The 14550-nt window shown below is 42.2% G+C and overlaps 1 protein-coding gene across 29 annotated transcripts in view; it reads right to left on the bottom strand.

The window, feature by feature from the left end:
- adgrb2 (adhesion G protein-coupled receptor B2) overlaps positions 1-14550 on the bottom strand; it is a 256669-nt gene that overhangs the window by 19864 nt on the left and 222255 nt on the right. For 11 of the 29 annotated variants that reach the window (XR_013904848.1, XR_013904849.1, XR_013904847.1 and 8 more), the window contains 8 exons: positions 14267-14338; positions 12239-12331; positions 10567-10809; positions 6489-6528; positions 6033-6047; positions 3474-3646; positions 2499-3215; positions 155-190 (listed from right to left, as the gene is read on the bottom strand). Coding sequence is in view for 24 of the 29 variants with exons in the window: in XM_026156030.2 (XP_026011815.2) it covers positions 155-190; positions 2499-3215; positions 3474-3646; positions 6033-6047; positions 6489-6528; positions 10567-10809; positions 12239-12331; positions 14267-14338 (1389 nt within the window). In the remaining 5 variants the exon portion in view is untranslated. The remainder of the gene's footprint in view (positions 1-154; positions 191-2498; positions 3216-3473; positions 3647-6032; positions 6048-6488; positions 6529-10566; positions 10810-12238; positions 12332-14266; positions 14339-14550) is intronic. The other 18 variants (XR_013904851.1, XR_013904850.1, XM_080296657.1 and 15 more) reach the window with 7 other exon arrangements.

Here is a 14550-nt window from a genome sequence, read left to right as displayed (position 1 = left end):
CTGATCTGAGAGCAAGGGAGACACAGGAGCAAGGGAAGGGGTTTAGCAATGCGTTGTTTTTTTTTTACTCCTCTAGGCGTTACTCAAGTCCTGGCAGAAGCACAAGAAAGCAGAGACAGGCTGATGACAGGGGGGATGAGGTCCGAGATCTTACCTCGAAGTCCAGTTCAGAGTACCGTACTCTTTTCCTCTGGAAGAGGAGGGGGGCAGGGGGAGAGAAGAAAGCATCAATGACCACCCCTCGACCACCACAGAATTCTCTTGATCTCAGTGTCTTTGTGGATCTTTCAGTGCCATTGTTCAGTAACAAAAGGACGGCTAATATTCACCGGCTGCCCAACATGATACAGACATTTATTTACAAATGTCATGGGAAAAAAAGGCATATTGTTCAGCCTATTTCAACGTAATGAGATTAGTGGAGTGGAATAACCCAGAATTACAATGAAATATAATTTCTTGGCTCACATACCCTCAAATACAATCGCTACAGCCTTGGTGTAAATCGTCTTCTCTGCTATTTTTGGAGAATTTGTTGAAGACATCCAGATTAAAAAAGCTGCCACAAACATGTGAGGGATGTGTTTCATCCTCTAATCTTGTTTGGACCCCACCGCTCTCATCTTAAGTGCTTCTTTAGCTATAGTGAGTGGCACACAAGCCGCCAATTTAACAGCTGCAGACATTTCCAACTCATCTGGCCCCGACATTGCACTGAATTACATTCCATCTCTGACTTCCTCTCTGGCTCTCACTGTCTGCCAGATTTGCATTTGGCAGGGAGAGGAGCTGCTCTCTACAGTTAGTTAAAAGCAGTATTCATTCTTTGATAGGGCAGAGTTGCTGATCTGATGCTACGGCGGCCAAGGTTTTTAAAACGGAGAGAAATGCAAACAGATAGAGAGGCAAGTTTCTCCCGGGATGTCCTATTGCCTTTGAGAATTCAACCATTCCCTCTTTTATTATCGCGGAATCCTTACCTTAAACAGAGATATTCCATGATTGAATTAGCTTTGCAATATGGCAGGCATGCAACATGCATATACGTGTGCAGTATATTGCATGTTTTGATGGAAACACACAGAAAGCAATAGCTAACTCACTCATACAAAAATCATATGGGATTCTGTCCTTCTACACTTTGCTGTTCAGATGGCACGGTGGTGCTGCGGTGTTGTTCGTTTGAACTTGCTGGTTTCGATAGCACGATTATTGGATAGTATGCTTAGTGAGTCATTTTCACACTCTGATATACATCACTTGGAGTTTAAACATACAAGCTTCTGAATCAACAGTACATTTGACACCCTAAGTACTTTTTCACAATCTTTCCACGACACGTCTTCCTGTTGCAATTGGAAAGTAAAACACGGATTTAATCCTCAGAGGCACTCTCTGACATCCATCTCCGAATCAAACATATCCTAACAGGGTGAAATTGTAGCAGTAAATTACATCCGGTTTCTCTTCAGTTTTTTTTCTTCTTCTTTTTTCCATATTCATGAGTGGACTCGTTACTCATCTGACAGTGATTTTTTATTAGTCTTAATGACTCGTCCTTAAAGTCCTTTGCCCCGAGTGAAGTATTTTTACTTTTAGAGTGAAAATGTTGCATCCAATGTCTTTAATCAACCTTCAGCAGTCAGCAAGATGCCATTAAGGGAAGATCTAAAGTGTGTATTTGTGCATGTGACTATGTAAAGTATGTCAGTGAGTGTTTGCAAAAATTAAGGTGGGCTGAAAGACATTCACCAGGGAATTTTTTTTACTCTGACCCTGTCAGTCTTGGTCCATCTGCTGCAAAGCCCTGTACCATTAGGAAGTGGAGAGGGGTATCACACACATATTAAAATCACTCATACAGAGACACTAAACTATGAAGCTGTCTGTCATTATGAGAATAACTTATTTCAATGGTCATCCTCTCAAAGAGCAGCTATAAATACTACTCATCTGAAAATAGCAGCTGTTATAGCAGACTTATACTTAGGCACACAACTGTGTTATTATCACAGTGTACTGTTACTCTAGAAGATAGACAGCATGTATTAGAAACTCACGAAATTTGAACTAACACGTTTGAAGGCCGCACTTACGGAACTATGAGGCATGTGAATAGACATTTTTCTTCTTTACACGTGTTTGGTATTGATAGATTGATGATAACAGTTAGTTTAGAAATGAAGACCATCTAGTTGTTCCTAAAGTTAAGTGAAATGTCAGATAGATCAAGATGTCTTACTTTTCCTGGTGTAAATGAACTTGTTTTGAGAGGACGGTCGATGCAATGAGTGGATCTGAATTTTTCTTTTTAAAAAAAAAATGATTCCACAGGCATTAATGACTGTGAATCCTTCCACTCCTCTTTATCAACCCACTTATAACTTTACTTACATTATCACAACCTGAATAGCTATCACTGTAAAATTCAGGGAGACAGTGGAAAAAAACTCAACCAGCGTTGCCTTTATTCCCTTTGTCCTCAACCTATCACCCACCTCCAGGGATCCTGCTGAGAGGCTGGTGTTGGCATTGGTGCTGCCCAGGTTGCGTGGCAGGGTCCTGGTTCTCTCCACTGTTGTTCCCCCTGTCAGAATCTGTCTGACTGAAGGTCTCTGGCCCGGCTTTAGCTGCAAAGAATTCCCATGGGAATGCATATGTCCTCCATGGGAGTGCACAAGACCACCCTGAGGCATCAAGTGGCCCTGCCCATGGGGCAATGTTTTGATCGTCCCAAAGGAGCGGTTGAGGTTCATGGTGATGTTCATGTCACCCACACTGGATGGCACAAAATCTGCCGGATAGGCCTCACTCTCTGCCGGGTGAAGGGTCAGAGGAGAGGGAGGTGGCGGGAAGGGAGGATCCTCCACTGCAATGTTGAGAGGCTTGTCCTCACCCCCCAGTCCCAGGCCTCCTCCTTGGGAGGAGGGTGTTGCAGGTTTGAAAGTGACTGTCCTGCGAGGTAAGACCATGTAGTCCCCCTCTCCTCCACCACCCCCCTCTCCTCCGTCTCCCCCACCCCCTCCGCTTCCAGCACTTCCGTCCTGGGAGGTGTTGGATGAAGCCGGAGGTCGAGCCCAGCCCAGGCCACTCTCGGTGCACAGGTAGATCGGAGCGCTGCCGCGTTGCTGTCCCTGTTGTCTCTGCTGGTCCACATTCACTTCCTTCTTTAGGGGGGTCTCACTCAGCTCATTGAGGCCTCCCAGAGGTGGAACCTTGCAGATAAAACAAACAAACAAAAAACCCCAATAAAATTGTTTTTTTGCAAGCAGAATTTTTTTCGATAAACTATATTCTTTTTTATTTCTTTAGCAATCCCGCTTAACTTCATACGATGAGACACATTCCATCTCTTTTTGTCGTGTTCAACTTCAAAATTGTGTTCAAAATTTAATGTTAATATAATGTCCAGCAGGAAGTTGAAAAATGAATGAGCTAATCTGTTTGGAAGTTTAGAAACTTTAATTGTGTACCTGTACAATAAGGTTAGGAGGGGGGATGTTCCCTGGGAGAGTGCTGAAGTTGACCCCTACTCCGCCCTCCTGATGGGCTGCCAGCTTAGGATCGTCCTCATCATCCAGGGAGATGCGGGAAAGGGTCCCAGTGATAGTGGCTGGGTTACAGGTGTTCACCTCTTTGAAAATGACTGCAGTGAGACGAGGGAGGCATAAGGATTTGGAAAGAGACAGCAAAGAGAATGGAAGATAGGCAAGAGATACGCGAGAAGGAATTTGGATAGTTGGTGAAAGGAGAAATATAGTGAAGGTGAAAAGTTTACAGGCGGGTGTGAATAGAGAAGGTGGGCGGGGGGGGGGGGGGGGGGGGGGGCAATTGGGTTGAGGAATAGATATTGAACGGAAGAGAATAAATATATTTAATTCCAAAGAGAACACAACTGACAAGAGGTGTGCAACGCAGAGACAGACAGCATAAATTAAATTAAACTGATACTGAAATATACTTGCAGCTATAAAACAGCCTCAAGATACAATGCATCTCTAAAGAAAAATGTGATTTTCTCATGTTGTGCTTGGTATACAGTGACTGACTTTTTGTTTCTGACACTGTGACCTTAAATCTCAGAGTAATGTCCTTGGTGAAAAATGCTATGTAAAACCCAGTGCTTTTCTCTTGCCTGCTTTCACATACTGACGTACATCTATATGCACTAGAGGAAGTGTTTTGAGCATTAACGTATGCGTGTGTTTCACAATACTGTTAATAGCACAACACAAAACCTGCTTGCAGTGGCTGTGAATTAGTTTTCATGCTCATTAATCATAAGAGAAGCTCAGACACTCCACACTTCTAGAAGAGTTACTGCATAACTAATCCGGACATGCTTATGAAAGACAATCTTCTGTCACAGCTATCATCAATCACACACACACACACATATATCAAACCATCTGGAAATTCATGCCAGATATCATGCTCATTCTGTCACCATCAGAGGAGTAGATATTTACATGGCCCCAAATCCCAATTTTTAGACCAAAGTAGGAGCTCAGACTGTTTTCATACAAGCTGTATTGATTTAACAGAATGTCAGGCTAGACATTTGATCAAAAATTGAAGCCGGATCCTGCTGAGGGTGAATGCAGCAAAAGCACACTGGCTTACTACAACTGTCATTTCCTCTGTTCCATCATCCCGTTGGTGCAAACTGACAGGTTGGATTGGAACAGGTTTTGGAGAAATCTGACCAATCTGCTCCCATCACGTCTGCAACAAACAGTGGATGGCTCAGAGAAAGACCTATAGACGAATCCCGTGTTGTTTTTGTGTGTGTTGTGTTCTAAAGTACCGGTGCTGTTTTTTTGCTGATGCAGAGTGGAAGTGAAGACATTTACACTGACAATGAAAGCAAGGATATTTAAATTAATCACTGTCAGGGGGGCAGTGAAAGTAGTCGCTATGAATGTGGAAGTTAGTCTCAAAGGACCAGAGGATCAGAAATTAATTACTACATAGCCTTAGGGGGAAAAAAAGAACACAAATGTCTTGTGTGTGGAATACGTGTTATATACAACAGATTAACTGGTTTAAACCTAGCAGAAAGATTCCAGGTAAAGCCTGAGATCGATGTAATGACGTTACCTACTGGTGAAGCTTTAAGTAGGCGCTTTCAACCAGCGCTTTCTTGTTGTTATGAAAACCAGATGTAACAACCGAGGGGTTGATCTGACCGTGAAACCGAGGAAAGCAGCATGCTCGCTGGCCAAAAAGATGTGACTGGTGATGAGGATATAGTCAGTACTTCTCTTTTTTCACTTGAATGGTGATGATTTTAATTTTGTAACTCATAATAATGTATAATTTTACACCTTAACCTACCAATTTAGCCCATAAAGTTGTCATAAAAACGGTCACAAAGCCAGGAGCTAGTTTTATGGAAGTCTATGGGACAATAGCGATAGGAAAGGCAGGTTTAATGTCAACCTTTGCTGACTTGATTTTTGAGACGTGGAAGCTACATTCTACAAGTTCAGGGCCAAGAAGTTCAGTCACTAGTTTCAAGTATTATTCAATACATGAAGTTCATAAAAATGATAAAGCGGCATATGATTTACAATGCAATGGCAGTTCTCTTGTGTTTCAGTGTGTAGCATCCATCGGTTTCTTGGTTAGATCTCGCCCGTGCTCATCATGTTTGGCCTCGAAACTCTAAGCTGCTTAGAGTGAAACTTTCAGAAGGCCTTTGCTGACACATACGTCAAGTCAGAATTGAATGGTCTACTTTTAAACTGGGGAACGTCTTACTACGCGAGTACTGAATGTCAGAAAGATAAGAAAGATGAGCTATTTGTACAGGTTTAAAGTTTGGCTAGAAAATATAGGAAGGCACCCACTAGAAATAGATACAGTATGTAGGGTGGTGCCATCATCAGCAAAGACACAATCAGACCCCAAAACTGTTCAATAGATGGAGTAAACGAATATGGCTTTCAGCTGGATTCGTCTATAGGAGCTCTTAGAGTTTACGGACACATCAGGCAGTATTTATTAGGTCAGTAAGGTGCAAAACTTACATGGGTGTCCTCTCTCTGCAAGGGTTTTGGGAGGGAGTGGAGGGGTGGGAGGGTGGAGTGACTCTTTGTTAATATTTCAAAGCACAACACACACTTATACTGTGGTACATCTGTAACACATCCAAACACCCACACAGGAGCATTGTCGACTAACGAGTGAAACAGGTCTGAACACATTGAGGAGTGTTATTATCATGCACAATTAAGCACAGTCTCATCCAAACATATGCTCGCTGAGCACTTATTGGGCAGAATCAGTGTGATTGATAAGGCATAATAATTTGCTGCGCCGAGATGTAGCGCATCATCTCCTGTCATTTCATCAACACATGCGGCAGCAAGCTAAGAATGAAACAGCTTGCAATGCTAATCCTGTGTGGGACAAAGGAACAGCGAAGAGAATGGAGACAAAAGGAGAAGGAGGGAAAGCGAAATCAGGTAGAAGGGAGAGCTCACCTGTTTGACAAGCCAAGTCAACGTCCTTCTCAAAATCCGTCTGACGTAGAAGGCGGGGTAGGCGGCGGGGGAGAGAGGAGGCACAATTAATTTGTGCATTCAGAGCAACAGGAAGCACACGAGTCCGAGCGAGCGACTGGATCTCAAATGGATATGATGTATCCAATGACTCTCATGCTCTGATTTAACTCTATAGAAAAGGACCTGATCCCAATCTGCCACTTTATATGAGTCAATTAGTAATCCTCTCCATAAACAGAACAAAACAAAACAAAAAAGATGCACTGAAAATGTTCAGTTTTTCCTTCTTTGCAATGAACTCATCCCAACGCCTTTTCTAACCAAAAAAAGAACAGAGGAAAAAGCTACATTTTGTCTAAGGCCTACACAACCGCTGCTTTTTTCGTGATGTTTATCAGTTCACAGCAGCATATCCAAAACAGACTTTGAGAGAGACGAGCAGAAGGCTGTGAGGTACGTAATGCTTCTGTATGCCTCATCAGTCACCTCGCTATCATCTGAATGGAAACAGGGACAGAAATTTACACAGCAGCTAAACTATTATCTGCTGTTCCAGCTGAAGCAAAACTTTGCAGCTTCCTAGCAAGGATGAGAAAAAATATATATAATGTTAGAATGCAATCCATTGACAGGAGCGAAGAAAACACAAACTTACACACAACACTGCTTTTAACCTGTACTCAATATTCAGATTTTATGTAGATAAAGTACTTCGGGCACAACCAAATCTGATGTTTAGTTGCTTTGATATCTCGTACTTCACTCGAGCGATGCAGGGCGGCACTGCTCCTTGGGGTAAAGAAACCCAGAGGCTGGTGAGTTGAATGAAGAAGCTCTCTTTCCAGAATGGCCACCACTCAAGTTTTTCTGAATTTTAGTAAAAATGAAGCCTATTGCTATGCAGATGTGATCCTCCCATTTCTCACTATAGAGCCTCGTCCCGTCCTCAGCGGGATTCACTTACAAAAGCCTTTGTTTGGATAATAAACTACAGATTTCAGACAGTTTGGGCATGCCACAGAGGCAAGGAGAAGAGGAAAAGGGCGGAAATGAAAAACTGAAAGAGAGAATGAGAGAGTTTGCAAAGGTCTCAAAGGAGCAGAAAAGCTCTTAGTACGCAAATCACCCGCAGCACCATAAATGGTTCTCTACTAAATGGACAAATGAGAATATTAAGAAAAAAAACAAAAAACCAAAGCTCTCCTCTCTTTTTGTCTCTTTCATCCACATTGAGAAAAAAAAAAAAAATCATCTTTATTCTAACCATTATGCACTCTCTCTGCAACTGCCTCACAGGTTACGTACACTGAGTCATCAACATCAACTAAATAATATAAGGGAACAGACTGCAGCATATACTGAGGGAGCACACGTTAATGTACACGTTCCTGTAGTCAGTCAAGTCTCTTAGACATCACAACTATTACTGCAGTACATACACTTAAAGGTGCGATATGTAAGAAACACAAAACTACAACTTTGCTTCTTGCTAACAGTTAGCTTATAGCATCAGAGTGCACAGGGGTACAGCAAAAGGCAATTTGGGTCTTTACTAGAGCTCAACCGATATAGGTGTTTAAGATGGACACTGATGCTTATTGATTTTAAAAAGCTGAGATATTGGCCCTATGGCTGTATTTTTGTCAGGCTCTAGTCTTCACAGGTTTAATGTACATTAAAACATAACTAAGGGCTAATTATTGGACCTCTATGTACCTTTTTAAAATGTCAAAATATGACATATACGATCATATACGATCTTGTAATAGGACAAGACAGGTTACAAATCTGAGTACATTTCCAAGCATAGGTACAGAAATGTCTAAATCTAGAAATATCTACTTCTGTAACATTTCAAAAATGTCACCAGGGGTGATTTCCCTAAAGTACAAAAACACCCATCAAGAGTACAGTGGCAACTGTACCAAACCACTGTATCTCTGAATGTACAATATGGCTCTTTACTGTCCAACAGTGTGTGTATGTATATATATATATATTAGGGGTGCAACGATACACAAAATTCACGGTTCGGTTCGGTTCGATACTTTGGTGTCACGGTTCGATATTTTTTCGATACAAAAAAATGTTCATGCCTTTTTAATTTGTCATTTATTAAAATTATAAATATATATTTTAACTCAAAAGTACAGTTTTTAAATTTAACCCTAACCCTTGTGCGTGTTTTTTATTTTGACAGCGAATGCGCACCTGCGGACCACTTATGTGCAGCCCTGGTTATTTAGCTCATCATATTGCAGCCACAGAAATTCTTTTGTCCATGAAACCATAAAGCTGCACTTTCTTTTTGCCTCATAGTCTGATTTGTCATAACTTCTCCGTTTTGTGGTAAGCTTTTCTTTGGCTGTCACTTCTTCACCCTGACCTGTCTTATTTGGCTCAGCAGAACTGAAATGCTTTTACACGCTCACTCACATAAGCTCAGCGATTCTCTGCGCGATCAACCTCTCACATGTTTAAGCTTGCTGCGGGAGATTTCACTTGTCATGTTTGCATAGTAAGCTAACGATTAATAAGACGATGTCAGAGGAATTGGTGCACAAATTATCATCACTCACAGATCAGTGCTGTAGCTCTCTATACACAGTTCACACGATTGCAAAGTGAAAGCAAAAAAACAAGCGCAAATTCAAACGCGACTTCAATATGTCACATATTGACAGTGGCTCACCGATGCCAATGACATAATTACCCAGCTACATTTCCGAAAGAATGCAAAAGCATTGACATATATTTTTCCTTCCTACAATAGCCCGACGGGCAGGGAAGAGATAGATTTTGGTAGCCCGACTGAAAAAATCGCTAGCTCCGGGACGTCGGGCTAGCGATATTGCAAGCCCTGTATCTGATTGAGGAATCACTCATCTTTGGAAAAGAGAGTTTATTACAGAGAAATGGCTCTTTCCAAAATAAAAGCTATACTATCCGCTTCTTCTGGGCTATATTCTCAGCAGCATAAGGAGAATCATGTGCTAACAGCTGTCTAAATGACTCGGCTAAAGTTAGTAGCATGCTTGCTTTTTTTTGTCTGCTTCCACTTGTCTTTGCACTACGATGATGTCGGCGTAAATGTGCAGTCATATTCGTTGTGTTCCCACTAGTGCTTTCAGGTTAATCTCGTTGAAATGACCTTAACGCCACAACACGGCAAATCTCCGTTAACGAGCTACCGCCGATCACTCTGTGCATGGGGCTAGACGGCCAACACGTTAACGAGCTAACTGCGTTAACACACTAGTTCACACCAATGTAATTGAGCATTGCATGGCACATTCAACATACTGTTTTACTTTAGTCCATGACTCGCTTACCTTCAGGGTCATACTCACATGAAAACCAAAATAATTCCAAACGCCAGATCTGAATGACGTTCAATTTGCCTGTTGTAAGGAGAGCTTAACTTCTGTCTGGCTAGCTTGCCCTGCGCTTCTCCTTCTGACTATGCTGTCTGTGTTGAGCGCTCAGTGGATCTGCGCTTGACAGTGCAGCCTAGGCGGAGTAGTCGAACACAGATTCACTGAGCGCTCAACACAGACAGCATCGACAGAAGGAAAATTGATAAAATAAATTACAAATGTTGTATTGTTCGATACATATGCGTACCGAACCGAAAGCACTGTATCGAACGGTTCAATATCGATACGAATATCGTTGCACCCCTAATATATATATATATATATATATATATATATATATATATATATATACACATATATATATATATACACACAAATCCTAAAGTGTATTTTTCTTGGGTTGGGCTTATTTTGCTATTTCAGAGCACAGTAATGGTAGGGCTTTCACTGTTTCCCATCTTTCCATTAAGTTAAGAGACTGCTTACAGTAGCTCCAGAAAGCTCCAAAGCAGTGAGTGTTGAGTGGTTAACATTTTCTCATCCATCTCTCAGGAAGAACCTGTCAAAACGCTCAAGTAATCCTGTAGCATTTATTAATAAATGTTGCTTTACATATTGCACCTTTTCTACTTACGGATTTGACTATTTCTACGAACAATGGGTTTTTTTTGGTTACATACTGGTTGGCTGCTGATGTGATTATGGGCGTGGTTATGGTTGTTGTTGAGGATGGGGGTATGCTCATTAACATGGCTCAATGCGTGGCTGTGGTTGCCATGGGTCAGACTGTGGTAACAGCCTTGCTGGGATGTCTGGTGGCACGCTGGTGGGAGCGGCTGTGCGTGGCAACCTGATAAGCACAGTGATGTGCCGTAACGCAAAGACCCGCTCTGCTTTCCACAGGCGCTCACATTTGCACATTTCTGATGATATATATAAAAAAAGAATTAATGAAAAACATAAAGTTGAAATGTTAAAAGAGGACATCTAACCAGCTTTGCAAAGAACAGTGCTGATTTTTAATCAGAATTTAGCTAATCAAATAAATTTCCAGAGACAGCTTTGATTCCGTTTTAACAAGAGGGTGTAGCTGCAGTTCTACATCTTTACGCTGACTCTAAATGTCAAGGGTTTAACATGCTAATGAGATTTGTGAATATACCAAGAGCACCTGAGAGAATGGTGTTCACTGTAATTATGATGCAGCTATAACTGGTGGCAACCTCGTCAAATTATCCATCACAATTAATGTTCTCAAGGGTGCTGCGTCTCTCACACAGCCGCTCTCCGTGCATATGTGCAGTCTGAAAAGACATCCTCAAAGTCGCACGTATTTAGACAAGAAAAGTTAAGAAAAAACAAGAGCACCTGTCTGTCTAATGCACTGTCGCTGGCACACTGATGAGCCAACACACACCATGATAATACAGTTTACCCAAAATTAAACATTCAGGTTAGACTGTAAAGGAAAACAGAGAGTGAGAGTGTGGCGCGATGGCTTCATTGAGCAGAGCGATGGCTCCAAAGTTTAATCTTGAAAACCTCAGAGGAGCATTCAGAAACCCATAATCGTTACCGCAAACAGGTCTGAGGGAGAAATAAAGGGAATAGAGATGAGGGCTGCTCATTCTCTCATGGTTGTGGTGTTACTATACTGTCATTGCTGGGGCAGGTCAAGTCTCTATGATTTATCACACTATTAATAACATCTGGAACGCACACAATAACCTTACAGCTTATAGCTCTGCGGTCTTTTAGAAAAAAGAAAAAAGATGAAGGACTTTCAGTTAGAAGAACATAAAAGTGCTGAAATGTCTGTTGTGATAAAATATGATTAGAGGCTGTGATGTATAGACCAACAAGCTCCCACTCCCGAGTTGTCACATACTGATGCCTGGTGAGGACCGGACGATTTCACAACAGCTTTATTTCAATGCGCAGGTTAGTCCAACTCAGTTTGTCGGGTGTCTTTCGGTGCTCGTATGTCAAAAGACGGGAGTGAGAATATGTTTTAACAGCAAATGACAATGAAATGATATAATAGCAGGGGACTGTAGGTGAAACAGCAGACATTAGTTTCAGGCTGGAAACTAGACAAGCTTCAAGTGAAATTTCATTTTTCTGGGATGATGTCACATATAAAAAAAAGACACTGCTTAATGCATGAACCCCTGTTAAGGTAAAGATGGTTAAGGAGAAAACGAGAAAGCCAGGTGCGAGTTTGATCACGTCTATAATGGCATCATGCTTCGCTCTGCTGGAATTGGAGCTCGCGGGGAAAAGCTTCAGCCTGGTTAATGTTAGTCTGAGGCAAATGGACTGCAATGTGGGATGAAATGGAGTGCTATTCACCATGATCTGCACCTGTCCATTCTTGCAGGAGTCTGGTGAGTTTTCGCTGTCGTCTTTACATCCCCCCAATCGACAGCGCACTGCGTCCTGCACCTGGGGGTTGGAAGGGGGATGCGGGAGAGGGTAGGGTGGAAACAGAGAGAGGGAAGGAGGGGCGGGGAGGATGATGAGGGAGAGGAAAAGATGATGCAAAGGAAAGAAGTTAGTGGAGGAACTTTTCCTTAAGTTAGTTTGGCAAACATTGGAGCGTGGGGACCATGCTCCTTAAACAACGTACATGCTTCATCTATATCGCCGCAATGGCAAGTGTACGGTGAATACCAACTTATGCAAAAAGTCCCATTGTTCATGAGGAAACTCGGCTTGCAGATTATATAACAGTTATAGGAGCGGTATAGAAAGCTCATAGAATACTTTGAAAGTGAAAAATTTGAGCCTAGTGATTACTGTTCACAGCACTAATTAAAATTAACAGCACGGTATGTACTGTAGATGTTCTAAACCCGAGGCCTTTCCTGTGCTATGCTGTTTTTTCCTTATCCTCCCACATACTGTATCTAAGTAAACACACACCAGCGCGCTGTCAAAGGGCCGCTCCTTGTAACAAAGAACAAATCCCCCCCCTATCGCGATCTGTATTACAGGTATCCTGGTTAGTTGCTGAGGAAGTAGCAGCACATCGGGCGGTCTCCTCGTCTATGTACGCGAGTGGACTGCGTCCACGTCTGCATGGACTGGTTTATCCCCTCCATTGTTTCATTTTGTTTATTATTTCCTTTTATATCCATACTCATCCTCAGTGGCCTTTGTTGCCTGTTCTGTGTTAGTGCGCGAGTGTTTGTGTGTATGTGAGTGCGTGCACTGGCACCCAATGCACCTCATTTCTACTTCAAAGAGAAATGCCCTACTATGGATACCTACCTCTCTCTCTCTCTCTTTCCACATTCCTCTCTATTTCCTCCTCCCCCACTATCATCCCCTGCTTCGCTTCTAAATCACAGTTTCCTCTCACAGATCTCTGCGTGCGTTCCCTTCCTCACCACCTAACTTTAACTTAGTTCCTCCATCACAAGACGCTCCCCTTTCTGCCGTTTACATAATATCACACTTTATGCTACCTTCTCTCTGTTTTTGTTGCACTGTAATACATCCTGATCCCCCCCACCCTCCCTCTATTACTTCCTCCGTTGCGGCACTCCCCTCTGTCTGTTGTTCTGCAGCTACGAAGGATTTACACTCACTCTTGCAAGAGGATTTTCATACATTTACAATAAATAATTCCTGGATTTACGGTACCCTGATCCCTGCCGCTTTTGTGGTATTGATTTAATGCAGCTAAGCATTCAGAGCATTTAAAAATTCACTTACAGTATGCAGTTCGTTCAATATCATAATGATCTCTTTGACAGAGGTTGCGTTGCGCGCCGCGTACATGCATCGGAAACAGATGACATATTTACAGTTATGGAAAACTGATGACATTGTAAAATCCATTAATTGTAGCCAGAGCAGTTGTGAGCGATGCCATATTGAATAAGTGTACACACACTGGCATGTGTGCCATTGTCTGTCTCAAGGGCAAGAATACATGTATGTCCATAATGAGTTTAAAATCCGGGATCCCTGGGGACACAGTAAAGCCTGTGGCAAACAGGCACTTGGGGCTATTAGTTAGGGACTTATCGTCTTATTTCATACAGCATCATAGTAAGCTCCTTAAAGCAGACTTGGATCAGATGGACAATGCCGCACTATCCTACTGCATTATGAAGAAGTAGTGCCGCAGCACAGGACATGAATACCGTGCTAATCCTTCTCGCGTCTGATCCGCTTGTGTTCTGACGTGACTTCATACTGACCCCAGAAGCTAACGTGACATTTAAGAAAATGAATCCCGGCATCCCAGCAAAGCCAGCGACTATCTCCGAGTTCACTGTGTGCTGCAGAGTTAGAATAAATTCAAAAAATGCGTGGCATCCACACAACAAATGCTCAACAGGAGGAGGGGGAGGAAGAGACTGGACTCACCTCTCGGCGCATGGCGCAGTGGACGGTGATGATAACAAAGCCTTGAACAGAGTCAAAGACGGCAAAGAGAACCTAGAGGAGATAAATGAGATGCTCCTGTTAGTTAGTGCACATTTGTTTAATACTGCAGTGGTTCTAAAACATTTTAAACCATGGCATCCCCCTTAATTTTAAGTTGTTTTATATTACTGTGCAAATGCTTAAACTTCAACAAACCATTGAATGAAATAAATGCAAGCACATATTAACTAACTGTATCGTACTTGTTTCCTTCAAAAGTAAAA

Source organism: Astatotilapia calliptera, chromosome 22, assembly GCF_964374335.1.
Source record: "Astatotilapia calliptera chromosome 22, fAstCal68.1, whole genome shotgun sequence".
In the NCBI taxonomy this organism is placed as follows: Eukaryota; Metazoa; Chordata; class Actinopteri; order Cichliformes; family Cichlidae; genus Astatotilapia; species Astatotilapia calliptera.
The sequence above is the reverse complement of the archived record's forward strand: the minus strand, read 5'-3'. Positions and strand labels throughout refer to the sequence as shown.